The sequence below is a fragment of the Dermacentor andersoni genome, chromosome 6, assembly GCF_023375885.2.
Source record: "Dermacentor andersoni chromosome 6, qqDerAnde1_hic_scaffold, whole genome shotgun sequence".
Classification (NCBI taxonomy): domain Eukaryota; kingdom Metazoa; phylum Arthropoda; class Arachnida; order Ixodida; family Ixodidae; genus Dermacentor; species Dermacentor andersoni.
This window is the reverse complement of record NC_092819.1, coordinates 15,532,188-15,559,958: the sequence shown is the minus strand read 5'-3', so window position 1 is coordinate 15,559,958 and position 27,771 is coordinate 15,532,188. Positions and strand designations below refer to the sequence as shown.

Sequence of the window (27,771 nt, the reverse complement as noted above, 5' to 3'; positions counted from 1 at the left end):
GGTGCATATCTCGTAAATGGTGTCATCCACACAATTCTTTTCAAGTGGATATGCCTCGCAGTCTCACCCACTAGAACTTGTAAATTGCAATGTGTGCAATAAAGTAATTAGTTGTATTCTCAATTAGTGCATTCTTTGTTAATTAGTCGATTATGCATAAAAAAATTTTTTTTAAGTAATGTCCGCCTCTTCGAGTAGACTAGCGCATGGACTACAACTGTGCTATCTGCCAAAGGCAACCTTTTTAAATACTTCTTTAAAGTGTTAGCTGAAACACCCTGAGCGCGGAAGGTGTCACAGATCTAAAATTTTCGACATTCCGCGTATGGAAGTGAAAGCTGGAAGTAAGTGCGTTATTTCTTGAATTCTCGAATGACGCTGTACGCTATCCGCTGTTAAATGAAATATTTATAGCTGACCGTAAGGTCGACATAACTAAAAGCTTTTTATCTTATCTACAGAAAAAAAAACGTTTGCTGATAGGACGCAATAGGCTGATATCTATGCAATAACAGATAAGTCTGCGTGTCTGTATAAAGCAATTTACGCTGATGTCGTAGCCAATGAAGTACTATATATGTATACCTTACTACAGTCGACCATACCATAGAAGCCAAAAGCATACTGCGACACAGCTTTTCGTTCCCTTTTCTCCAGAGCTCCCTGTCCCGATAGCTTCCGCGACAGCAAGTATATTATTGAGCACACGTTTTGGTTTGGTTAGTACCTACACCAAGGGCAATCTGTCATTGCGTATTGTTTGTTCGAAGGTAACTCCCTTTCGCCAGTGAGCTGTCTTTAATATTACCTTCAGCATTAGCCCGAACGGAACAAGTTAAAAGGAACTACGTGTGGGCCACACCCGAACTGAGAGCCAATGCTTTATGTCAGAACAAATAGAGAAAATAGCTAGGAAAGACCTGCAAGACGTGACTATATATATATATATATATATATATATATATATATATATATATATATATATATATATATATATATATATATATATATATATATATATATATATATATATATATATATATAGCACGAAATAGAAACGCGAACAAGTTTTGACAGAGAGGCAACCGGAAGGAATGGCGCAGCTTTCAGAAAAGCAGGAACTGCCCTTTCTTATTCTTTTTTTTCTTCATCGAGGAACAAATCAAGACCCGGGGGTCGTAAAGCACTCACGGTGGCAGGCCTTCGATGTCAAAGTAGGCGAATTCTATGAACACCTTCTCGCCCGGTACCCCGTAGAAGAAGTAATGACACTCCGTGTCCCTGGGGTACATGCCGGGCCAGTTGGGAGACGCGAAGCTGCCGTTCGTCGAGTCACTGCTATTGTAGGCGAAGCCACATGCTGCGAACACAAGTGGTAGACAAGGCACGCAGCTCAATACTTGTTCTCTCATTTCTTTTCCTTTTCTTTCTTTTTTTTGTCTTTTGCTTGTCCCTGAAACTGTAGGCAAAATTGAACTGCAATGAGTTCTTATTACCCGAAAGTGACACAACTACAATCTCAGTAGAAGTGCGAAGACAGTGGCTGTGTGCACGGATTAGTTTTGAATATGCAGTCTTATTGTGTTTTGCTTCAAACTGTTTGTTACAGCGTAGAAAAGTCTCCGCGAAGTTCACTTTATAATGCACCGACAATGAACTACAACACTTCAATGAATAGACACATTTTGACAGCCCCAACAACCTGCGGTTCAGGAGCGGGGTATCTAGGAGTTACTTGATCACTTTAGAAGGTTTTAGGCAGACTCTTCTGTTGTGTGCTGCAGGATTACTGCACACAAAGTGTAGTAGAATGCAGAGTAGAAGCAGAATATAGTATGTAGGAAGAAAATATAGTAGAACGCGGTGTTCATTCCGTGCTGGATTCTGGGCGCACTGTCTCACAACCACAATACACATGGGTTAATAAATGAATTGTGTAAAATGTTACTAATGCAGCCATCTTGAAACTCTTCTTTGTTCTTCTGGCAGCATTTACCGATTAGCTCATCACCGCTTAAGATATTCAACAAGAAGAGTGAAACTACAGACACTACAGGCACGATTAAACGCGCTAACGGAGACGGTTGAAGCAAATGAATGAACGCGTTGAAAAGCGCGCCCTTTCCTCCCCATTTAAAAGCTCTCCTTGCATAATTCATATTTTGCGCATGCAAACCTCTTAGCTGAGCCACCAAATGCAAATTACTTAAACATGCGAAATAACGCTTGCTCACCAAAGGACGTGTCCTGCTTGCCTGACGGTATGCCGAAGTCTGAAAAACAGGAATGGTAAGAAAATGGCGCGGGAGATCTGCAACGTGAGCATTTCGTGGGAGGCCATTCAATTACAGCGCAACGTGCTCAGAAAGCAAATTACGTCAGGTAACCGGATTCGGAGTATTTCCCGCAAGACGCTCATTTGTATTGTCATAACAATTTTCTTACTTTGGAGCACTAGCGCGTGACACAAAACACGTATTGATATCCTGCTAAGCATTTGGTAGAAACATATACAGCAATCTTTCGCTGTATTCAAGCAGCGCCTGCGCACCCACACAGAGATCGACAGAGCGAAATAACACTGAGGCTACTGAAAACCACCAATTAAACCCGCTCGAAAAGTAGCGCTAACATTTAAAGAAACAGACAAAAATCATTATATTCCTCACGAAAGAAATAGAAAGGCAAAATATTGATCACTCAAGAATATAAGCGCATCACTAGTAGCAGGTGCTACCTGTTTAAGGTATTTTGAACGTTTTCATGGTCTAGTCGCGCTATTCATGCTCTCAAAATTAATGAAGCTGTGAAAAGCAGGAAGCAATCATGACAATCGACTCATGGACTGAATTACGAAGTGTTAACAACTCGGCCACTTTGCTATTCTAAACAGTCTGGTGCAACGTGAGAAGGGACAAGAAAATTGCACGACAGAAAATGTAGTGATTACTATTAGATTTTTCGAGGATTATCCATACGTATGCTCATAAAAAGTAATACTTCAAAGGAAGCTTGAACTCGGGAGCTGCGATATCAATACACAGAACAGAGAAATAATATTCATGGCTTCCATCGCACCGAATTCGGTGAGGTTTGTCGCATTTAGGAGAAATAATAAAGATCTACCGACTGAAAGGAGCAGATTTCTGATTTGTGCCATGAATCTTTTTACAAGAATGATTGATAATCAGAAAGTTAAAACAAAAACTGAACCATAAATTTCACAACTCCAACTCAGCAATACAGCATTGCCATTTGTCGGGCGCGTGGGCAAACTTACTTGGAAAGCATATTTAGCACGTTGTAGTCTCGTCTTCCTTCTGTCCTTGTTCGCTGGCGCTAATCTGCTCTCCAAGTCAGCAATGCAATATTATCACAATTCTATAAACTTCCCCTTTCGAAACAGCTAAGGTGGACAAAATGGATGTATTCTACACCGCTAACAAATATACTACCAGTTTGGGAGTGGTACTTTTGCAAAAACCTAGTAAGCATTGTATCAATCTTGCGCAAGTTGTGCATATATATAACATTGATATATCGCGTTTGTGTTTTTTAGATGCTCCAACAGATACAGCTGAGAGAACTGTAATATGTTGTTGGTGCATTGTTATGAATTCTGAATTATTTCGTTACTTTATCAATTTACTGCATTCTTTTGCGCCCTAAGTCTGAAACCCTAAATCAGTATTCTACTTTTAACATTCAGTAGAATGTACATATATTTTTTCTGAAATGCGACAGAGTTAATCAAAGTGGGTGGAGTGGTTGCCCATCTAGTGAAAGCATTTCTGGATTTTACATGCGTTTTAATAAAGAAATTTATCTCTCTCTCTCTCTCTCTCTCTCTCTCTCTCTCTATATATATATATATATATATATAGATATATATATATATATCACCAGGGATCGCTAACGTTATTCTGCCTTGTCAGGTACATTTATGGAAGGCGCGGAAATTATCTGCACGAGCGATGGGAATGTCCAGGTAGGTAAATAAACGTATCAATTACTAATTTTATTTTGTTTACTTTAGGGTGCAATAGTAATCATAATGCCACAATCACAAAATTGAAGCTCAGCAGCAAAGCGAAGTAATGTTTGCTTAGTAGAATCATAGAAAAAGTTTCAAGATACTTGAAGACTGCGAATGTTTAACTTAGCCCTCCAGCTAACTGGTTTCCAAAAGCGTGCGTCAAACAGTTCGGAAAAATCCTAACCGTAGCACAAATGCATCTCTTAGAAGATTTTGGGGACGGGTACCACGAAATTGGCGCTAGTCTTAAGATATTCGCAAAGTATCCATGACTTCACTAGTGCTCAGATTCAATTATGCAATACAAATATGGGAACCGAAGTGAATAATTAGAAAGTTAATCCCTGATTCTTTTTATTCTCTGCCTATACTTTGCAATTTGTAACGTAATTTCATTAGGTAATGTCCACCTCCTTATGTAGTTAAACTGAAATTTTCGAATTGCGCTATTTACTCCATGTGATAAAAAAAGTTCAATCTTTGAAAAAAGAAATTGATATTTATTCTACACTAAAATGAACCGGTTTATCGGGCACATAACTTTTCGCGATACCTTATATGAAGTTTATGCATACTGTTCAACATCGTCATTCGACTTAGAATATTGGTGCATATTTTAGGCATATGTAGGTTTAGATGCAATGTGCACGCAATAAATAAGAGAGAAAGACAAAAGCGGAGGAAAGACAGGGAGGTTAGCCAGTGTAAGCACCAGCTGTACACGGCTAGAAGAGTATGTCTTATGTCTTAAAATAATTACCATCATCATCAGCAGCAGCCGAGTTTATCTCCTCGGCAGGACGAAGGCCTGCGACCTCCAATTACGCGTGTCTTGCGCTAGCTGACCCCAAGTTATGCCAGTAAATTTCCTCATTTTTTCACGACACCTAATTCTCTTCCGTCCTCGATTGCGCTTCGCTTCCCTTGGCACCCATTCTGTAACTCTTATGGTACACTGGGTATGTGCCCTTCGCATTACATGGCCTGCCCAGCTTCATTTTCTTCTCTTAATGTCCACTAGACTATCGGCCATCCCCGTTTGCTTTTAGACCCACACCGCTCTCTTCCTGTTGCTTAAGGTTACGCCTAACATTTTTCGTCCCATCGCTCTGAGTTAACGTGTCGAAAATATAGAGGAACGCGTTTGTCAAAGTGAACACCTAAATTTGTTTTCCTATGCGCTGCGTAAAACAGTGACATCTCAAAGGGCATCAAGCAAGGCCCGCCGCATTAGCGCAGTAGCTATGGCGTCGCGCCGCTGAGCTCGTGGTCGCAGGTTCGATCCCTGCCGCATTTCTAGAAAGCGAAATGCAAAGTATTTCGAGTACCTATAGGCACAGGTGCTTGCTCAAAAACCCCAAGAGGGGAAAATTAATTCGGAGTCTCCAACTACGGCGCTGGTCATACTCATATCGCGATTTTGACACGCTAGAACCCAGGAACCTCTCTAATTAGTAAGTGTGGTAAAGGACCCGGAAAATTATTATCCGTAAACGCAGAGCATTTCTGGCATCTAGTCTCATGCCTTCGATCAGCCTCGGTTGATGGGAATGAAATGTTATTAACGCTGATCAAATATGAGCCACGCGATTCCTGAAAGAAGTGCTTGGCGCGCTTTTCTTGTTCTGTCTTATACCACTCACGCACGAATGGCAATTCTGTAGCCTTACGTTGTCCAGGTTGCAACATAAACTGCTCAAATATGTTTCTTTTTCTAGACCCTGACAAAACAGAGTATCCTCTGTAGGTTACGACGCTTCTACTCTGTCGCTCTGTAGCGTGTGGGAGCGCCGAGCGTATACGTACCTGTCACGAAATGGTACGCCGCCCGGAACCCTCTGGCCGTTGAGTTTCCTGTGCTCTGCAACGACCGGAACTCGAGCGTCAGGTTCCGGCCCGTCGACATCACCTGGTTGGGCATGTCACTGCCACAAAAACTGTCCACCTTGTCGCGTTGGCCGTTAATCGAGACGAACACAGCCACGGCGTCCGCTGCCTCGCACCTGCGCCGAGGTTAGCAGGAATGCGCCAACGAGAAGTGAAGTCAGGCAGCCGGAGCGGGCAACCACGTGGAGGTCGAAGCTATTGATTCAACACAAGTGATATTACGCATTATAATAGTAAGATAACGTATAAACATACGCAGGGGCGCGGGATGGGGCGGACTATTTAGCATGAACGTCATGTTATAAATATGATGATGAGTAGTCGGAAAACTAACGTCGCTTTAAGGCAACGTTTCTGCAGGGGGGGTTTGTCTTCGTCACCACAGCACCTGCTTGCTTTAGCAGCGTTTTTATGCAAGCGTAGCTCACTTTCCCCCTCCATCATAGAGGAGGGGGAGGAGGAGAATAAGCCGCAGCGTGGTGGGGCGTAGGTATTGTCAAAAACGATATATATATATATATATATATATATATATATATATATATATATATATATATATATATATATATATATATATATATATATATATATTCTCCTCCTCCCCCTCCTCTATGATGGAGGGGGAAAGTGAGAAAGTATATATATGTATTTCACAAACCAGCCCGGCAGGCACCAATACCCGCGTCACACGTAATCTACTTTAACTGACGTCTAGCGAAGTATGTCCACACCTATTTGGCACACAACACATGTGTACATACATACACATTATTTGAACTTGCCGTTGTGTGCGCGAGTTGGCCGACGTTGAGGAGGATTTAGAGAAATGAGGCTTTATTTACATTACGTACAGAAATATATCCAAAATAATTAATATTATACGTTTTGATGACACATATATATTCGACAGGAAAGGGAAAGCGAGGAGCAAGCTGGCAGCTGCAACTGGAAGGGGCACAACGCTTGCCTACTCCTCAGAAAGGAGGGAAAAGAAAAATAGAAATGGAAGATAGGAAGCAGGGGAGGAACGTAATATTCCAATGGATAGCTGGTCACTACAATATCCCTGGGAATGTTGCAGCAGATAAGGGCGCTGGACAATGGCATGTTAAAGCCACACACGGTCTCCCTGTAACACAAGGCGAATTGCGCTGCATACTAAGACAGATATCAGCCCGTGGTTGCAAAGGGACATGGTTTGATCAGAACTCGCAATCTTCATATTTATTTCACATTCACCCATCACTTGAATTTAGAATCCCGTCCACATTAAATATAACCAGAGCCTTTGAAACGCTGATTCACCGTCTGCGTCAGGGTACCGCGTACAAAAAACGCTTTCTACATAAAATTTAAAAAGCTGATAGTGCGGAATCCACTTGTGGCCACGCTGATGATGTACAGCATCTTCTGCTAGAATGTCCGCGACACGACATTCGCAGACAACGCTTAGCACTTGATTTGGTGGCATTAGATCCCAGGCCCTTCAGCCCCAGGAATGTCTTCGGTCTTTGGCCAGCAAGCTCATTGCAAAGACGAGCGTTACTGGCCCTTCAAAGATTTCTAGAAGCGAGCAATATTTTCGCAAAGTATTGAGTAGAGTGTTTAAATGTGACAGCGAATTCTATGTTTTTCTTTTACCTGACTTTGGCCAATCCAATGGCTGGTTTTTTGTACCTTCATAAAAATTTAATCCATTATTCTTTTATGTGCCCTGACTTTAGTCTAGTTAAGTGACCGGACTTTGTATTTACTTTAGTGCACATATGTAACTGGACTTTGTTGTGTTGGTGTGCACCTTAGTTGTCTTTCAGTTTTAGTGTGGCAGTAGTGTACCTATGTGACTAGTCTTTGTGTTTTTATGATTTGTAGTTGTCTTTCAGTTATAGTGTGACATTAGTGTACTTATGTTACTAGAGTTTGTGTTATGATTTCACTATATTAATTGTGATTTATTCTTTTCTTTAAATTACTATGTGAAAAGGAGTAGCCGGGCGCCAATCAAAGGCGACAACATCTCCTAAATGCCATATAATAAAAAAATGTCAAAGAATAAAGTAAAACACACACTACATGTCACACACAGTAGGATCGGTCACTCCAGGTCACGCAACTACAGAATGGTAAATAGAATAATGGTGTGTGATCTAGAAACGTGAGCATAAGTTAGTCAATTCTAGAAACGTAAGTACAGCGTGATGAGCCAGATCGCGTCGAGACGCACAGCCACTCGGGTGCAAACATTCGTCGAGTGTCGCACACCAACGCCAGGGAGATAGATGATGGGCCCTCACTGGCGACGTGCGCTGCGCACTGAAAGTTGGACACTGTAGTATGACGTGCTGAAGTGTCTCGCAGCAACAGCAGGCCGTACAGGTTGGACTGGCCACTCGTCCTTGTCTGTATAAGCGTTCGCACACGTTCATACAGCCAGACCTTAGCTTGAGTAGTTCCATTTGCGACGCGCTGCTCTGGATGCTGCTTGAGTAGGTGGTGACGAATCAGCAGACGAGCGTCATCAAGCTTGCACATGATTTCAGGACAGACAGAGTTGTTATGAGCGCAAGTTCAAGCCGGCCGATCAGCCTCTTCATTTCCGGCGATTCTACGTGTGAAGGTATCCATTGAGCAACGAAAAATACCCACGTGATGAAATTTTATTTGCAGAGTCAGTAATGCTGCGCACAACTGGACGATCAATGTCACTGCGTTGTAATCTGCTAATGGCTGCGCGGGAGTCCGTAAATATGCCAATCTTCTAGGCCAAAACAAAATAACAGTAAAAAGTCGTCGGCGGCCGGCAACAAATTGTGCGCTTTGGACTGTAGCAAGAAGATCCCTCTCTTAGCGATGGTTCTCGGGCTTATAACGCCTTCAGTCCGACGGCGTCACGTCATTTTCAGCCAATCATCGAGCCCATGCAGGTGTCCCCATTTTGAAGAAATCGTAGGGCCCGTGCAGGTGGCGTCATGTTCGGCCAATGGGGACACTCCGCGGGCTCTATTCTCCGATGGCTGCCTCCATTCGGCGTTTGCTCCTGGTCTGCAGGAGGGGACTGGTCGTGCTTGAATGACCTGCCAGTGCTGCAAAGCAGCTCTTCTCGGTACCAGGGTCAACTACGTCGAACCGTGCCAGCCTCCAGTTGCACTTTCGGGAAGTATCACACAGTGGGGAGGCATATAGCTTCACGCACGGTGGTATAGCCAACTTGTCTGGCGGGTCCGATAGCACGGTCGACGCCACCTGCGCACCACATTTACACTGCGACGGCGAGTGGTTGCGTTCGGAGAACTTGGCAGATGCTAGTTAATGGCCCGTATCTAACAACATACAGCAACAGAGCGCGCGTTTAGACATGCGTGCAGTTAATGCCCAGAAAGAGCGCGTAACCTTCCTCGAGTATACGACGGAGAGTTGGCTAATGCTAACGTTATACTGTGAGGAATGGGACCGACTTCTGTCACGAGCCTCGTGCATTCTTGCTTATACCTAAAGAAGTCCGGCTCGTGAAACAATTGCTTCACACCCACGTGTGTTACAGTCAGTAGTTACATGAAGGGACGTATTAGTCCGAATAATATCTTGTTCCCTGACGCGATGGTTTACACAACGTCCGGTAAGGCCGATGTACGTAGTATACCTGCCTGCATGATAGCGCTATGCGATGCATGACCCTGTTTCCTTAAGTTCGTATTATACAGCGACGCTTGGTAATTGCACGACGCTTCAGTGCCTTCCAGACATGACAGGTAGCAGACTTTACCACGCCATCAGATGTTTTTATTTTTAGTGCCCCCATTCATAAAAGCTTTATCTTTTTGCAAAATTTGGTCGGTGCATTTTATAGCGACTTTAATTTTTGTGTTCCGTTTTTGCGATGACCACACCTATTAAAATTTATAAATAAAGGATAATGATGACGGCTAAATATTATGATGGCGGCTACTCGGCGGCAGCCAATGAGGAACACTCTCTGATACTAAAGTTAAGCACCAGCGATTCACAATGCTGTTCAAGCATTCGTTTATCGATGCAAACCAGTCAACAGAACTACGACAAAGTTGGCTGTCATGCAAAGACGGGGGGTTATGATCAAAACATAAATGAAAAAAACGCCTGTCAGAGCACAGCCCTTGGACCCTCATTAACAAAGTTTTTCCTAGACGACCGTGTCTTCATTCAGGAGGGTTGAAACGCACAGACCAAGTAAGCTGCTTAATTTAGGTCGCGTATGTTATCGTATAATCGAGGAAATGTCTCAATAGTCAAACGCGGAAGTTAGCAGAATTCGCGCCCATCTCAATACTCGCAGTAATCCGCTGGTCGAACTTGTAGTCTATGTCTCGCATCTATCACTGAATCCTTCGACGTCACTATGTCCAGATGCCGGCAGAGGGCACTACGGGAGATGATAAATGTGGTTAAACAAGCATGAATACAGAAAAACTATGATAAAAATGAGCAGCCTCGGATCAACATTCATCGCCGCGTGAGATATGTTCATAACATGGAGATGAGGGACATGCCGCGCACAAGGGACCCAGTATGAAAACTACGCGGTCCAACAAGAACTTCCGCATTAAAACCTTGCCGGTTGATATATATATATATATATATATATATAGTCGAAGAGCGTTCCATGGGAAAATACGGTCGAGGCACAAGGACACGGAAAGGAAACGTCCCAAGAAATAACAATAAAACAGTGAACCAGAACAGACTTAACAAATCCAAAATAAAAAAGAATGATCATCATGAATAGCACGTATAGGACGCCAGAGAAAACGAATGACTGATAACAACAGTGGCTGCAGAACCCAGGACTGCGACAAAGGGTAAATGAGAGATGAACAAGCTGAAAACGAAAATAACTCGATACAAGAGATGGCAGCTTCGGTTAAGGCCCGACGCACGAACACCAAAAGGATGTGCGTTCTCTCCTTCTGTATCACTCTCCTCCTCGACTACCGCTCTTGTTTCACTCTTTCCAAGACAAAGTGGCTGGCTGCGCCTCAACAAAGAGACGAATAATATATAGCGAGAAATGATGCCCGCGACGTGTAATATAAAAGCCACCGTGGTGGTTATTTTTTCACGGAGCCATGGACGGGGTCTGCCAGTATATAGCTTTCTTCTTTACCCTCCTCGCCTCTTATTTTTCCTTCCATTTTCCTTCTAGAAAAAAATAAAAGAAGGAGCAACGCCGGGCTGCAAGCCAGTTTCTGTTATTTCTTGCTTGTCACGCCCTCGCTCCGAACCGAAAACAACAAGCACGCCACCCGCGGCGCTTTCTGAAAGAGACGACACTCTGAGATTCTAGGGAAAGAGTGAGCAACACGTCAACACGACGTGTCGGAAGAGCCCCACCATTCACGGGTGGAGAAAGGAGATGTGAAGAAAAAAAAAAAAAAGAGCGGTAAAAGATGGGGGAGAGCCTTGTGCAGAGAGGAAAGGGCAGCAAAGCTCGCTCTTCCAGCATCCTCACCCCCCCCCCCCCCCCCATTTCCTTTTTTTGTATTCCCTCTTCCTTTCTTTTCGCTATTGCTCTCTCAGGGCCCGCCGATACAAAATATGGTCCACTTCCTGCGGCGTCACAGGCATTTTCGCGTTTTCGTGCGTATCGCCGGCGGCCGGACCGGACCGCGCGCTCGTTCGTTTGCCGGCCCGTCTCGGCGAGCGACTCCGGCTCGCGCGTCGAAGGCCGTATTGGCTCCCGGCACGTCTTGTCTACCACCGCCCACGGCACCCTCGCTCAGCCTCGGGGTGCAATAAAATGATAAGGGGCAACGAGAGCAAGAAGAAAACGTGCTTCGGCGAGACACGTCGCCGGTTCGCCCAGCGCCATTCGCAGCGTTTCGGAGCCACGAAAAGACAAAAGAACACGGGAGTTAAAAACCACCACGGAAGGTCAGGGTATGGGCTGAAGAACGGTGTCGTGCACTGCGAAGTATGTCAGAAAAGCAGCGGTGAGAGGGAGGACGAGAGAACAGGCCTGTCGCCGTGAAGCCGAACCTCCGCTACACCGGCCTCGCAGAGAGCATCAGTGGCAGAGATCTTTGGGTGAACGTGATAAATGGGTTTCGTTTTCCGTGCAATCCTCAACCTTTCTGGTGCTCTTTTACCAACTTCTTGTTCTTGTGACCTACAAGAACACCTCTACTGTCGCGCAGGTTGCTCGGGCTTCTTTATTTCACATCTTGGTATTCGTTCTATTTGCTCTTGCTTTAAAAAAAAATGCCGGCGAAGCTTTTTCGGTTTCTTTATTTGCCTCAGGCGCCATTGTCTCTTCTTCTTGCAGTCGGCCTCATTGAGATTTCAAAGCAGCGTTTTCGTTTCGTTTTGGTTACACATGCATTCGGAGCCTCGTCATGCGTTGTATATGTTTTTGAGCGAATATATCCGCCATTTTCTGGAATACATGCTGCGCTGCTGTTCTCTTTTTACTGATGCGACTATCTTGGTGCCGTCGCGCACATGCACTGACGTACGCACATCCGCGTACATCGACCACACGCATAGTGCGTCAGAAAGCGCACCTCGAAAGGAAATACGCGCGTTTTCGTTATCTTTCATAAAACAGACACTACAGGGAGCAGAATGCCAGACGGCTAATACTTTAGCCGTCCATGGCAGTGTAATAATGTTTCCAACAATGATGTAGTAGTGAAATAGACAAAAAGGTAGAAGAAAATAAGGGAATTCTAGATAAAGATGGTATTATACATCAGAGGCCGAAGCAACGCAATGAGCAAGGATAAATGAAAAAGAAATCATAAAAGAAGGCAGTTCTAAATGGCTCATGCATAGTGTCATTAAAGATCAAATGATTCATTGGAGTAGTTTAGACTGTGTACTAAAGAATTGAAACTAGTATAATCTTTGCGCCTCGATCCTGCAACCTGATGTCTTAAATTCCTCTCTTCCAGATGACGTTGCGTACATCATCATGCCAGCCTCACGTCCACCCACGGCAGCTCGGCCACTTTCAATTCATAGGCGCACCAGCTTGTCATCCGCATGTGGAACTTCCTGGAAACATCGTTGGTAAAGGTAACAATACAAATATTTTGTAATTTGCTAAGCAGGCACTTCACTGGGTAAAACAATTTCAGAGATAACATTTTCATACCATGCACTTACTTCTTTTATGGCACCTGCCATTGTGAGCTATTTGCTGCTGTACTCGTTACCGCGTTGCTATACTTCATTAGTATGGCATTCTTTCCTTGTTAGAAACTAGCGTTCGTTTTGTGATTATCTGAAGTTCCCTATTTTCGTCGACGCTTGCTGGTTTATTTTGTATTCTCATTTGTGCATTTTCTTCCTTGACACTTCCTTGATGACGAGTGTCATCTGATAATTTCTACATGTTCAGTTCTATTCTGTTATTAATAGGCTTCTGTGGAGAGATTTAAGTGGAAAATACCTAGGCTACTCCGTTTCTCAGTATTACGCAGTAAAAGAAAAAGATTAATAAATTCAGCAATTGATATGAATATAACACTAACACAGGTAAGGATTCTCCGACGCAGATTTCAATCAACACCTAAATCCTTTCCATGACGCTACATATTTGCAGAATACACTGTCGGGCATTTAGACATTGGTCCAAAAGTCCATATATTTACATGAATGGCAAGGTTCAACAGAATGTTCCGTTCAAGATGAGTGCACACTGTGGAATACAAGTGCGGCTATACCATAAATCCGATACACCTCACTTCTTACAAGTGGTGATCTAAGCTTGTGTGCACTAAAATTCCTTTAAGAAAGTGTTCGCCTTCTGCGGCAAGTGGCTCGTGTGACCATGGCCCAAGCATTGTGGTATGGCAAAGGGTGTTCTATAGTCCTTCCTCTCCAAACGGCCCTCCAGGCATCCGATTTTGCCCGCTAATCTTTATCTTTCTGCGATGTATTTCGGACATTCCATAGGGGGCCGGTCTTTCTAAAGATGCAGTTTTTGTAGCTTTCTCTTGTTACAACTTTCTCTTCTTGAGATAAATACATTTTGACCGACCGACCGACCGACCGACCGACCGACCGACCGACCGACCGACCGACCGACCGACCGACCGACCGACCGACCGACCGACCGACCGACCGACCGACCGACAGACCGACAGACCGACAGACCGACAGACAGACAGACAGACAGACAGACAGACAGACAGACAGACAGACAGACAGACAGACAGACAGACAGACCGACCGACCGACCGACCGACCGACCGATTTATTGATTGATTGACGTAGTAAACAATTTCGGTTTCATAGTGAACGCAGCACTCAATAAAAATGGAGCGGCGCCTTCTATACTGAAGGCTATTTGTGTATGCCACTTCCAGTCGAAGCCAATAAATTAATGTATCCATATGTCAAGCCAGAAGCGCTACCATGTTTAATATCCCACGTCGGTCAATGTCTCATAGAAAGTATTGCTCCGTTGTGTCGGCGTCGAGCTACATCTGCAAAGAACAGCGGGACGACACTTTTCTGAAAGTGCTTGGGTATCCAACTTATAAAGTGGGAACATAACAATGATTATCACCTTCCTTCACTTTCTTTCTTTTTATCCAGTCGACCGTATTACCCAATGTATTTAATTTGGCCTGCAAGGTATACTTAAAAATAATTTCGTAAATCAATAACTCAATAGACAAAAAATAAAGATCGCCACCCAAGCACTCTGTACAGATGGCTAACCAGCCAAACTGAAACGTGAGGCCCCGGTGTTTATTATCACTGGGTTGATCCCGACCGTTCATTAAATGATGGCTTGGTAGGCTGGCGGATCCTCCGTACACAGTTGCTGCTTGCGCTCGGCTGCACGAGCCTATTCTTGTGCCCGGGCTGCAGCATCGGCACGGCGTAGACGAGCTCGTTCTCGGTTATGATCGTGGCGTTGCTAATCGAAAGCTGCCTGCTCCTCAAGAGTACGTATGACGCGTGGCCTACCCATTTAGAGAAATTGCTGCGCATGCGCTCGGCTGCGACGGAGAGCAACGACGTCACTATTGGCGCAGCCAATCGCGCTCCTCTCTCGCTCTCTTTTTCGCGCATGCGAATTGGGTTGCGCCTGAGGAGTTTTCAGCCTACAGGCGACAGACGGACGGACGAATCGGCTAGCCATATATCGCTTCGCTGTAATAATATATCAGATTGATATATTATTATATAAGACATGCGCCCAGAGCCCTGTGTCTACGTTATTTGGAACCTGTATTTTTGTGAAGCCCTTCATGGATTCCCATTAGTAACTCACCTGAAACAGTACCTTGTCATTCTTTAAAAAGCGGGCGACCCGAGGACATGGCGCAATGTTCCGCATACCTAGACCCAACTTTCCATGACGGCGCAGCGAAAGTTACGGAGCCAAAGCACACATTTTTTTTTTTTTTTTACTGCGCATATGCATGTAGTCCGCGAACGTAAGCAACTAGAAGCTACATGTCATAAAAGAAACCATATCACTTATTACTTTTTTTCTTCTTGCTCACGACTTATTTCATAACAAATAAGAAGAAGAAGAAGTCCCTCCGAGCGGCCGCTGCTTCTTCGGTGAGATATTGTTTTCTGTTTTCTTCAAGAATTAGTGCTGTGTTGAGACTTCGCTGTTGTCCAGAGAGAACGAACATCCCGTGGGATACCTGTGTGCTGGAGATCGCGCACAGTATCGCGTGGTTTTGCTGCGCTCCGCAGCCCATCTACGCCTGCCACGGCGGTGGGCGGCAAAGAACACCGGCACGAGCCATATGTCCGACAGCGCATTCCTAGGCGCATGAGTGCCGCAGAATCGGCGCCGCACTCGGAAGGGCCACACCACGCGCCTAATGTCATCAAGCCGGCGACGCTAGTTTTCAACGCTGCCCTACCTTCCAGCACACCTTCAGTGAATATGGCTGAGACAAGCGAAAGTGAGGCCAAGAAACCACGGGTTGACGACGACAAGACATCTACCTATGAGCTAAGTGAAGATGAAGACATAGACTGCGATGACACGCCGTTCTCCTTGGTATCGTATAAAAAGAAGCGGCCTGAGGGAATTCCAGTTGTTTTTCGACCCTCACAGGAAGGGCGCAACTTCTGGCAAGTGAATCCGAACCGCGCTGCGTCGGAAATTGTCTCCGCGGCAAAGGAAAAAGTACAGTCATTCCGCGTGAACAGAGATGGAAGTTTTGCTGTCAACGTTACTTCAGTCTCATCTGCAAGACATCTTCTGTCGATGAGCGAAGTGGCTGGTTTGGGAGTCAAGCCATTCATTCCGGCATCTTATACCAAGAATGTCGGCAAGATACGCCATGTGCCAGTTGAGTATACAGAAGAACAACTGGTTGACTTCCTGAAGGACTTTGGCGTGACATCTGCCCGTCGTCAGGCACGCTACAATCGCCAAGAAGATGGAGCGGTAGAATCACGCCCTCTGAGATCTGTCATTCTCCATTTCAGAGAAGATAAACCAATGCCGCAACGAGTGCATCTAGGTTTCACGAGTCATCCCGTAGAAGAATATCACGGCCCTGCTCTGAGATGCTACAACTGCCAGAGATTTGGACATCTATCGAAGAACTGCCGCAGTCCACGTCGCTGCAAGATATGCTCAGAAGACCACGACCATTCAGAGTGCAAGTCTGTGTGTCAGCCAAAGTGTGCCAACTGTGGCGGAAACCATACAGCTTCCTTCTCCGGGTGCCCTCAGAGCAGAGCTGCCTCAAGGTTGCGCAGACATGAGTTGAAATACGGAAGGCTGCCTCCTCGAAATGCGCCCCCACCCAACCTTGATGCTGTAAGATGCGCGCCTACAACTGCCAACAAAGAGAAAGAGCAAGTGGTCAATATGAACTATTCTGCAGCTCTAAAGCACTCAGGTCGACAACATTCTGACAGCGAGCGACACGATCCACCTCCAGAGAACACTACTCATCTTGCCCAGGCTTCGAGTGAACTTAGCCGACCTTCTAAACAACGCCCTGTGCCATTGACACAGCAGCCTCACCTAACATCTGAGCGACTACCTCAACATTCGCCTCAACCACATCTGTCATCCCAGCGACCATCTCAGTCAGCTCTTCAGCGACCTGCTTCGAGCACACATGGAGCTTCAGCGTCGTTTGCTGATTACGCGTCTTTACCCGTGGCACAGATGATCCTGCCCGTGCTATTCACAGCTCTGCGTGCAATTCTCAGTGCCATTCCACACGCAAACAACCTTCCAGAGGTAAAAGCACTGCTTTCTATGGAATCGTTGGTGCTTCCACAATCACCAACAGCTCCACTGCAGGCTTACAATGAATAATCGTTATAACAATGTTTTTATATTTCAGTGGAATGCTAATAGCCTTCGAAATAAGTCAGCTGATTTTCGCAAACTACTAGCTCAACATAACTTTCCTGTTTTATGCATACAGGAAGCAGGCGTACGAGATGACTTTCGTCTTTCGAACTATGTTATATATAAATCATCGCGCATTGCTGGTAGTAGTAGAGTGATGTTATGCGTGAGAAAAGACCTGCCGTCCTATTTAATACAGTCGAGCGATTCAAACATACCGGAGTTCGTAGCATGCAAGATATCTTTTAGAAATACAAGCGTCACAGTGATCAGTATTTATCTACAATGTTCTAGCAAAATATCAGTAGACAGCTTGGTGAATGTGTTTGGTATCGCAAACTCACATGTGCTGGTTTGTGGGGACTTCAACGCACATAACGTCATCTGGGGCAGTGAATATAATGATTCCCGTGGAAGCATTATAGAGTCTGCCGCAGAAAAAAGTAATCTGACTGTGTTAAATGACAGCTCTCCAACGTTCTTGCGGGGGCTTCGTTACTCAAGCTGTATAGATGTTACGCTCTGCTCCCAAGACCTTATTGATGGTGTTGAATGGTCAACGGACATAGAAACGCACGGTAGTGATCATTTTCCGATCCTGGTCAAACATCGCCTCATACGGAGTGAAAGGACCCGCCGCTACTCAAAGTATACTAATTGGCAAAGTTTTCGGCACCATTTAAGTAATTCATTGGGTGAAAATCCGAACTTTCAAAGTTTTGCAAATACATTGTGTGAGTCCTACAAGAACTGCACAAAGCAAGTCATTGTTCCAAATGAATACGCTGCAGTCGACGGCGAATATGAATGCCTAAGAGCAATTAGAAGGCGCGCAGAACGGGCTTACCGCCGCAGTGGAAAGTTGGACGACTACAAAATGGCACAGAAAGTTCAGTCAACTTCGCGCAGACGCTTACAAAAATTAGGTACAAGAAAATGGCGAGAATACTGCGCGTCGTTGTCTCCGTTTACTCCAGTTCCCAGAATATGGTCCGTTGTCCGATCTTTTAGTGGTCCAGTTACCCAGAGCCATCCCTTTCGAGCCCTTGCCGTAGCTCGAAGCACTCCGGAAACATCGGTTGCTGACGAATTTTGTCAACTTATATCCAGACCAGGAATTCCGTTTACTTGCCTACAATTTGCGAGTTCGACAACACTAGCAGAACAGAAGCTTCGTGCGTGCTTTATGTCACAACATCCACAACTTGATTGTGAGTTTAGTTTAAATGAATTGAAAAGGGCTCTTTCGTCATGCCGTACAAAGACAACCGCAGGCCCAGATGGTGTTACGTATGTGATGTTAAAGAACCTAGGTCCAGTAGGAAGAATGACTCTTTTGGAGATATTTAATGATATCTGGATAAGAGAGACTCTACCGGATTCATGGAAATTAGCTCGGGTAATTCCAGTGCTAAAACCAGGAAAGACTCCACTTTGTCTTGACTCCTACCGACCCGTCAGTCTCACAAGCTGTTTTTCCAAGCTAATGGAGAAGATGATAGACAGTCGACTGCAATGGTGGTGTGAACACACACATGTGTTTTCCGACCACATGACCGGTTTTCGACAAAATCGTTGTACAATGGATGCAGTATTAGATATTGCCACATACGTCGAACATGAACGAAGCTGCGGAAATGTGACAATAGCAGTATTCTTAGACATTCAAAGAGCATTCGACACTGTAAGTCACATACACGTCCTTGCTGGTATGTTAGAGCTTGGCCTACACGGTCGAACGCTGCGATGGGTGTCAAACTTCTTGAAAGATAGAAAAATATTTATTGAAACAATAGAAAGAGAAAGTAATTATCACAGCATCACGCAGGGCGTTCCGTAGGGCAGTGTTCTTAGTCCGTTTTTATTCAATTGTGTCATGGCAGCCTTGCCACAAAAGCTCCCGTCTGGTCTACGGTATTCTCTGTACGCAGATGACATCTGCATATGGGCCTCTGGTTCTAATATACAAGACATTCAAACAACGCTGCAAGAGGGCCTTGATAGCATCGACACCTTTTTAAAAGAAAGAGGCATGAGTCTTTCATACGCAAAGACAGCCGTACTTCCTTTCACTAGACGACAGTTGATTAATTTCCAACTTAGGCTTAACGGGCAAGCTTTGATGTTTGTGAAAGAGCATAAATTTCTTGGAGTTATTCTTGACCGCCAACTTACATGGGCTTCACACATCCGCGCAATTGAAAAACAGACCAATGCAGTAATAAACGTACTTCGGCGACTCGCAGGCACAACGTGGGGGGGATCAGTCTCTTCGCTACTACAAGTTCATAACGCACTCATAAAACAAAAAATTGCTTACTCGGCACCTATTCTCCATGGTTTATCGCAAACTTCTGAGGAACGTCTTCAACGTTTACTAGCAAGGGGGCTGCGAGTGTGTCTTGGGGTTCCGCAGGCTACCTCGAGTTCTTTAGTAATTGCTGAAGCTCGTCACCCCCCATTTCCAGTCATACGAACGGTTGAAACATGCCGACATATTTATCGCATCTTAACCCAACACGAGAAGCATCCATTAAACCTCGCGCTCACCGAAAGAAACAAAAGCAAAATTCACGATGTTGTTCGAGAACATAAAACATTATTACCAAGATTTGAATTATACAAAGTGGATGTTAGTTACCCTCCCTGGATGTTAACATACCCAAAAATAGAGTTATCGGTTGACGGGATTATATCTAAGAGAGACATGTTCATAGTAGCCGCACAGCAACTGGCACTCTACCAAATTTACTCATTATATCCCCAGTACATCCACGTTTATACAGATGGTTCGTGTCATAAAAATTCCTCGACTTCAGCATTCGTCATTCCACACTTAGCGCTAGAGCAAACATTTAAATTATCCCGGGAGACATCTTCCACCATGGCAGAACTATTTGCAATCCTGTGGGCTTTGCGTTTCATAACTTTAGAAAAACATTCGCAAAAATGGGTTATCTTTAGCGATTCGCAAGCCGCTCTCACATTACTACAGAGCAATAAGAAAAATTCTTTGAACACTTCGATATTGTATGAGACGCTCAAAGAACTTACAAAAGCAAGCGCAATGAACCACGTAATTGCATTTCAGTGGATTCCTGGGCACTGCAATATTCCTGGTAATACTGCAGCGGACGCAGCTGCGAATCGAGCGCACAATAACGCAGAGACAACCAATCTTCCCCTATTGCGTAGTGAAGTCCGCCTGATCCTGAGACAGATTTCTTGTCGTCTCAGCAAAACTACCTGGTTTGACCAGCAAACTAAGAACTCGGAGTTGTACTCAATAGACCCATATATAAACTTATCAATGCCGGAAACTCTAAGAGACAACAGAAAATTTGAAACTTTGGTACACCGGCTGCGTCTTGGTACTGCATTTACGAGACACTTCTTGTACAGAATAAAACGTGTCTCTAGTCCGCAGTGTCCTTGTGGCCATCCAGACGAAGATGTGCATCATCTTCTTCTCGTGTGCTCGAAATACGATACACAAAGGGCGGTACTGCAAGCTAATTTGTTTATATTAGACAGAAGACCATTCACTCTGAAAAAGATGCTTGGCCCATGGCCAACTGCGGGCCTTCAAAAAAGAGCGCTTCTTGCTCTGAAAAAGTTTTTAGAGGAGACCAACATTTTGGGAAAATATTAAGTATTGGATGATCCGAATACGCTAAATGAGTTACATAAACGTTGTTCGTGGTGCATAGTTGGTTTATGTGGTGATCGCAACTTTTACGCAATACGTATAATTCTGTCCTGTAGTTGGAGTGTATTACAAGTGTTGTTGTGTGTTTTGGCTGTTCAAAACATCGGACTTCATATATGCGTACGTGGACTGAACTCATGCACAGAACTTTGCGACTCATGTACTGTTGGACTGTATATTTTTTACTGATCCGGTGTTCTACTGAGTGTTATATTTAGTGTCGCTATCTCCCTTTTTGCGCAAATTTGTTTTGTCTGCCAAGTGACAAGGAGTAGCCGGTGCCACCACATAAAGGCGCCAACCTCTCCTAACATTCACTTCAATAAAAAAAAAAAAAAAAAAAAGTTCCTTTGGAAGAAGAACTTCGTTTCTTGCTGTTCCTATTTTTCTGGCTTTCTGTATTCGTGTCTGGTTTTCCTGCTCCTATAAACGATACAGTTTCTTGACTGATTACCAGATGGAACTCTGGCGCTGCAATCGTTCGGACACCATGGGAATTATGGGTAGTACGTGGATTAGTCTGATCTTCGCGCTTGTGGCTGCAGACGCTCTTGTGGATTCATTTAAATACTCTTTATCGGGGCCTAAATTGGCCTAAATTTCAAGTTACTGTATACTTCTTTTCTTTAATGCTGAGGGTAATAAGACTGCAAACACGCATAATCGCTGCTAACTGCAGTGGTTCCGCTTGTTCATGCGTCCGTGTTGTAATGATTTCAATGTCGGGTTTCTGTGCTAAAGGTCTTCTGCTCGAATCGTGCCTTCAGACCATTTTAATAATGTTTGTTCAATTATTTAAAACGCAGTATTTTCCTTAATATGATCACTTTGCAAAGTCACGAAGTCATTTCAAGCCAGAAGGACGAAGTTTAGACAAATCCACTTACTACCCATCATTCTCGGGCTGGCTGAAATGCCCTGCTTGCAGCTGCCGTAGACACTAGCGCCACAGTTCCCTCTAGTAAATGTATAAAGCTCCATGCTGTAAATCACCAATAAAACGTCGGCGCTACTTGGCGTCGTAGCACAAGAGCAAACGTTCCGCCCGTGCGTGCGAGTGCACGTAGCTTTGGCTGTGCCGCCACAGAAAGTAGTCGCCTTGCGTAATCGCTTTGCATTGCATTACAATAGCACCACATTTCCCCCTAACTATACCTAAAAAAAAATTGTTTATTTGGCGCACGGTACGAGAGATGGTTGGCGCGTCTCACATATACCGCGAGAGCCCTTTTCTCTTTCTGCCAGAACATCGAGCCACGCTCCGCCGCTTGTAAAACGCAACGCTCGAGCAGCGTCGGCGCTGACGGAGACGTTTTTTGACGAGGTTGCTCTTTGCAGTCTTTCGAGCGCGTATACCAACTTTTGAAGCTTGGTGACGTCAAGCCTGGCGTCATCAACAGCTATGGTTGGTGGAAGCAGTCTTCACCCAACCATCTGAAACTACCACGTTCGGCTTGTTTCTGAGAATTATTAGTTTGTATACACTTTCAACGAGCATGTCTGACATGTCTTGTTCTGGACTTTGTCAGCAACCAAAACAATGATATTTACAGGGATTCTGGAATGCTGTGTTGAATGCTATTAAACGCCTGAAGGCACCTCCCGCATTGCAGGTTAATGAATATGACAAGTTCGTTGCCATATCATATCACTACAAGGTTCAGTAACGAGCATGTTACTCAGTTCTATTGTCGCAATGCGAGCAACACCTTTGACACTACAACAAAAGCCTGTGGTCACATTGCTAAGAAGCTTAAAAATGTCGATACAGCGTTCCGGAGTGCACCGGCTGTGTATCCCTGTTACTCCGGCACGGTGCCGTTAAGTAAAAACGACACCACTTCCGAGCAACACTCATATTTGGTACGGATCGCCTGATGAGCGTACGCGAAAAATTATAGGACCGTACGCTGTACATAGGAGGGGCCCCCTTTTGCGTAAGCGCGCAATTATTAAGTTTTATCGACAAAGAACTCAAGTATTTGAACAGTTTGATCCTCTGATCAAGTGACATGGCTGTGATCTCTAGTTGCTCGATGAATTGGCCATTTGACACCGCAGTAAACGTATTTTAACTTTTTGCGTATCGTTGGTTAGTACATATATACTTTCAAATAAAGACTCGATGTTCGTCGGCGCCCTTATGTTGTTCGGTTAGCTCTTCTCGAAATAAGTTTCACAATGCAGCCACAAGGTCAATTTTCAACCTATCTGTAACCTACAAGCTTCTATCAGGCGAGTGAGATGCGACGTATAACACAACACTTCTTTCTTCACCCTCCCTCACTGTCATATAATTCACTATGCTTTTAACGCACAGATCGCATAGGTAACGTTAGTTAAGGTAATTAGGTCGTCAAAGTCGTTGCATAAACGAGAACTTGACAAAGCTGTAGCACCTACTAACTACTTCTACACTGCGCATATTTTTCCCACATAATCACTGAATCATGCGTAAATTCGCAAAACCCAAAAGACTGCATATATACGTCGTCGCCCGAAAAACATGCCCATGACGGGGCTATCAAGGCCGCTGACACGCGGTTGCTTGCGAATGCCTCGTCATCTCAAGGACCCCAACTGAAACAGCGAATGCATAATTTGACAAACACAATTCAGTGCATTTGATTTATCGAATCCATCGTCTATAATAACGTATTCATGAAAGGAGCACACGAGCGCTAAATGCGCATCAATAAATATGGTAGGTGAGAACAACGCCTCACATGGAATAACACATCTCTAGCTGGACCAGTTTTATCATCGTCTGAATATCTACATCGCTTATGGCTCCACTAAGATTATTTTGTTTTGAACATATATACACTGTTAACAGGAAAGGGAAAGCGAGGAGCCGGCTGGCAACTGCCACCGGAAGGGGCACAGCGCCTGCCTACTCTTCTGAAGGGAGGTGACAGAAACACAGAAATGGAAGATAGGAAGGAGGGGAGGAAAGAGGAAAGAGGAAAGGAAGAGCAAAAGGACAAATCTGAAGACTAAAGTAGAACACAGTACACTACGCACGCTGTTCTGCCGAGTTTCGACTCTGCAGCCGGAATTAAAGTGACGCAGCGTCGAACAGCCTCCACAATTATCAACCACATCCATGGCTAGTTCGCTATGTGGCTAAATGTGCTCTCAATGATGAGACGCCAACTACAGCTGCACGCAATCACCGTTTCACCGGTAGTCGGTTCACAATATGCACTACAAGGTGTTTGAACCCGCCACCTCCCATCTTCGAAGGAAGAAGCGTTAGGGCACACACACACAGTACGGCCGGTCACTGAAGGTCACGCTATTACAGAATGTTGAATGTTCACGCTACAAACGTGAATCTAAGTTAGTTAACTCTAGAAAGGTTAGTACGGCGCGTTGGGCCTGATCACGTTTAGATGCACAACCACTGGGGTATAAACATTCCTCGAGTGTCGCACACCGCAGGCCAAGGAGATGATAGTTTCTCACTAGCGACATGCGCTGCGCACTGAAAGCGGGACACTCAAACATAAGGTGCTGAAGTGTCTCGTAGCAGCCACAAGACGTACACAATGGACTTTCCGCACGCCCATTGTCTGTATAAACGTTCGTGCACGTTCACGCAACCAACCCTCAGCTTGAGCAGTTGTGCTATAGCGCGACGAGGCAAGCCTCGACCACGACTACGGGGTGGGAACATTCCATCTGCGATGCACTGATCTGGATGCTGCTTGGGTAGGTGGTGACGAATCAGCAGACGAGCGTCATCAAGCTTTCACAAAATTTCTGGTCAGTCACAGTTGTTATGAGCGCAACATGAAGCGAGCCGATCAGCCTCTTAAAAATTAAAATTAAATTATGTGGTTTTACGTGCCAAAACTACTCTCTGATTATGAGGCATGCCGTAGTGGAGGACTCCGGAAAATGTGGACCACCTGGGGTTCTTTAACGTGCACCTAAATCTAAGTACACGGGTGTTTTCGCATTTCGCCCCCATCGAAATGCGGCCGCCATGGCCGGGATTCGATCCCGCGACCTCGTGCTCAGCAGCCCAACACCATAGCCACTGAGCAACCAGATCAGCCTCTTCATTTCCGGCGATTCCTACGTGTGAAGGTATTCATTGAGCAACGAGAGATACCCCACGTGATGTAATTTTGCTCGCAGGGTCAGTAATGCTGCGCACAAGTGGACAATCAAGCTCCCTGCGTTGTAACCTGCTAAGGGCAGCGCGGGAGTCCGTAAAAATGACAACCTTCGATGTAATTTACTCCTCTTGCACGTATTTCAGTGAAACATTAATCGCTGCTAGTTCCGCAGTTGTTGACGAAGTTGGATGAGGTATTTGAAAGATACGTAGTACTTGAGTTGATGGGCAGAAAAAAGCTGCAGAGGCGCCTTGACCGTCGTTGTGTACAGATGCATCTGTCAAAACTTGAAGATAATCTGGAAACTTTTCGAACAAGTGAGACTGAGCCAATTGGGATATTGCCGAAACAGCCATATCAGACTTTTTGTGCATGCCAGCAATTGTGAGGTAAATGGGGAATACCGTGTTTCGTGACACCTTTTGGAGGCGGAGACGTATCTGAAGCAGCATGTTCAGAAATGGTAGTGATATCCATAAATAATGCCGCCATTTTTCCCATGCGAGATAACGGGCGGTGAATGAGACGATCAAGGAGCGATTGACTGTTTGATGTGCGGTGCAGACGCTCAATATGATACAGAGCTCTCTGATCTGCTTGCAGCCTCAGGGGTAACTGATGCGCTTCAGTATGTAATGCAATAGATTGCGCCTCACGAGGTAGTCCAAGCATTAGTCGAAGGGCAACGCGATGATCTCGCTCCAGTTGGGCCATCAAACTAGGTGGTATGTTCAAAATTGGCAATGCGTACAGCATGCCTGAGAGTACAGATGACTGGTACACCTGAAGAGCCATTGTTTGGTCGCAACCAGCACCTCGAGCAGTCAAGGCGGCCACATACTTAAGGAGGGAGTGCGATTTGCGTCGTACAGTTTTAACGGCAGGACGCCAAGAGATGCGATCATCCACAATTAATCCTAAATAACGGTGTTGTCGCACCCAGTTTATAGGCGTTTCGTATACAGTCGGCTCATTGTTCGACGAGCGCGTCGTTTAGGGTGATATGCTATTGCAGCCGATGTTAGTATAAAGTTGTTGACACATAAAAAAAGGGTTGGCAAAAAGAAGTTGCTACATTTTTGCTACTTCTAGAAATGCATGTAAATAAGGTGATTGCTTGTAAACACTCGTGTCATATATAGGCATATTGCGGCGCTCAGAGGAGACTATTGTTACCGCCCCTTTCCGAAGGGTGTACCAATAATAATAATAATAATAATAATAATAATAATAATAATAATAATAATAATAATAATAATAATAATAATAATAATAATAATAATAATAAATAAGCAATCGTCACCCCAGTGTCACCGATGCCGATCGCTATAGGAATGCGAAGAAAACGTGACGTAATTCTAAACAAAAATGACCCACGCTTCATCGCTCGCCTCAGTGTTAAGCGGCGAGCTTTGCTGAATCCAAGCTCGTGAATGTTCGAGCTGCTGATCTTAATCGCAATAAAGTGGAGTCTTAAGCAGAGCATACGCATTTCGACACCTTGACATCTCGGACACTTTTGCCTCGCGATAAGCGATCAGACATTTCACGGAGAATAATTATCGCACCCTCCCCATTTTTCTTCTGCCACTCGTAAGGTTGCGCTGCTGTCAACTTTGGAAAGCTTCAGCGCCATAATTTGCAAGTATGCCCACAGGAGCGTAACAAGGTGTAAACAACGAGAAAGGAAGCCAGGACAGAAATAATAGTGTGACAAAACGTCGAGCAGTTTTTCGTAATTACCCTCCTCCAACATTTTACACTGCTTTCACCTTGTTTATTCCGGTCACTTGCCCGAATGCAGCATCCGTCTCGAATGCTCGTCCACATGTCTGCAAGTACTCGGCCTGTGCGGACTACACCATCTGTACTCGACGTCGTCTTTCCCGAAATAACGAGGTGTGGTTCGCGCACCTATGAAGCCTCCGCACTAATTCCGCTCAGGCCGCCTAAACCTCTGCTCTGTGCACAAAATGTCACCGGCAGACGCTGGCGTGTGCGGCCACGATTTCACAGTAGAGCTACTGCGCAGCGCTATAGTCCAGCGGACGCTGCATTGGTCAGTAACATTCGCGGCGTCGTCTTCTAACCATCGCGTTCATTTTAGCCACCGAGGTGCGATTACCGAGAAAAGCGAACTAAGGAATGTCGAGATGACAAAGAGAAGTTATCTCGCCTGGCGAAAGGTGAAGTCAGCAGAAGTCACAAATGCGAAAGGCAGGCTACTCAGCTTTGGCTCTAAAGTGACTGTATGAAAATCTATTGGCTAATTGCTGCCCCCCATATATATATATATATATATATATATATAGTCATATCATAAGAAGCCAACAAACTGACAACAAGGACAACATAGGGGAAATTACTCGTGCTTAATAAATGAAGCACAGAAACGATAAAGTATTGGAAATTAAAGTGGATGAAAAAACAACTTGCCGCAGGTGGCAACCAAACCTACAACCTTCGCATTTCGCGTGCGATGCTCTACCAGTTATGCGTGCAATATGCCTATATATATATATATATATATATATCTATATATATATATATATATATATATATATATATATATATATATATATATATATATATATATATATATATATATATATATATATATATATAATCGTGTTCATGCCTCATTTTACCATAAAACTCATTTGAAGTGAACTGGAAGACATTG

The 27,771-nt window shown here is 44.6% G+C and overlaps 1 protein-coding gene and 1 long non-coding RNA gene across 3 annotated transcripts in view; one reads left to right on the top strand and one right to left on the bottom strand.

Moving 5' to 3' along the window:
* Positions 1 to 27,771, top strand: part of LOC140218935 (uncharacterized) — a 451,043-nt gene that overhangs the window by 219,990 nt on the left and 203,282 nt on the right. For both annotated transcript variants that reach the window (XR_011895092.1, XR_011895093.1), the window contains one exon: positions 12,850 to 12,973. This is a non-coding gene — a long non-coding RNA (uncharacterized lncRNA). The remainder of the gene's footprint in view (positions 1 to 12,849; positions 12,974 to 27,771) is intronic.
* The window catches only part of LOC126521247 (suppressor of lurcher protein 1-like), a 170,764-nt gene that overhangs the window by 10,222 nt on the left and 132,771 nt on the right, over positions 1 to 27,771 (bottom strand). The window contains exons 10-12 of the mRNA XM_050169893.2: positions 5,843 to 6,039; positions 2,235 to 2,273; positions 1,192 to 1,360 (exon numbers count right to left, since the gene is read on the bottom strand). Coding sequence (XP_050025850.1) covers positions 1,192 to 1,360; positions 2,235 to 2,273; positions 5,843 to 6,039 — 405 coding nt within the window. The remainder of the gene's footprint in view (positions 1 to 1,191; positions 1,361 to 2,234; positions 2,274 to 5,842; positions 6,040 to 27,771) is intronic.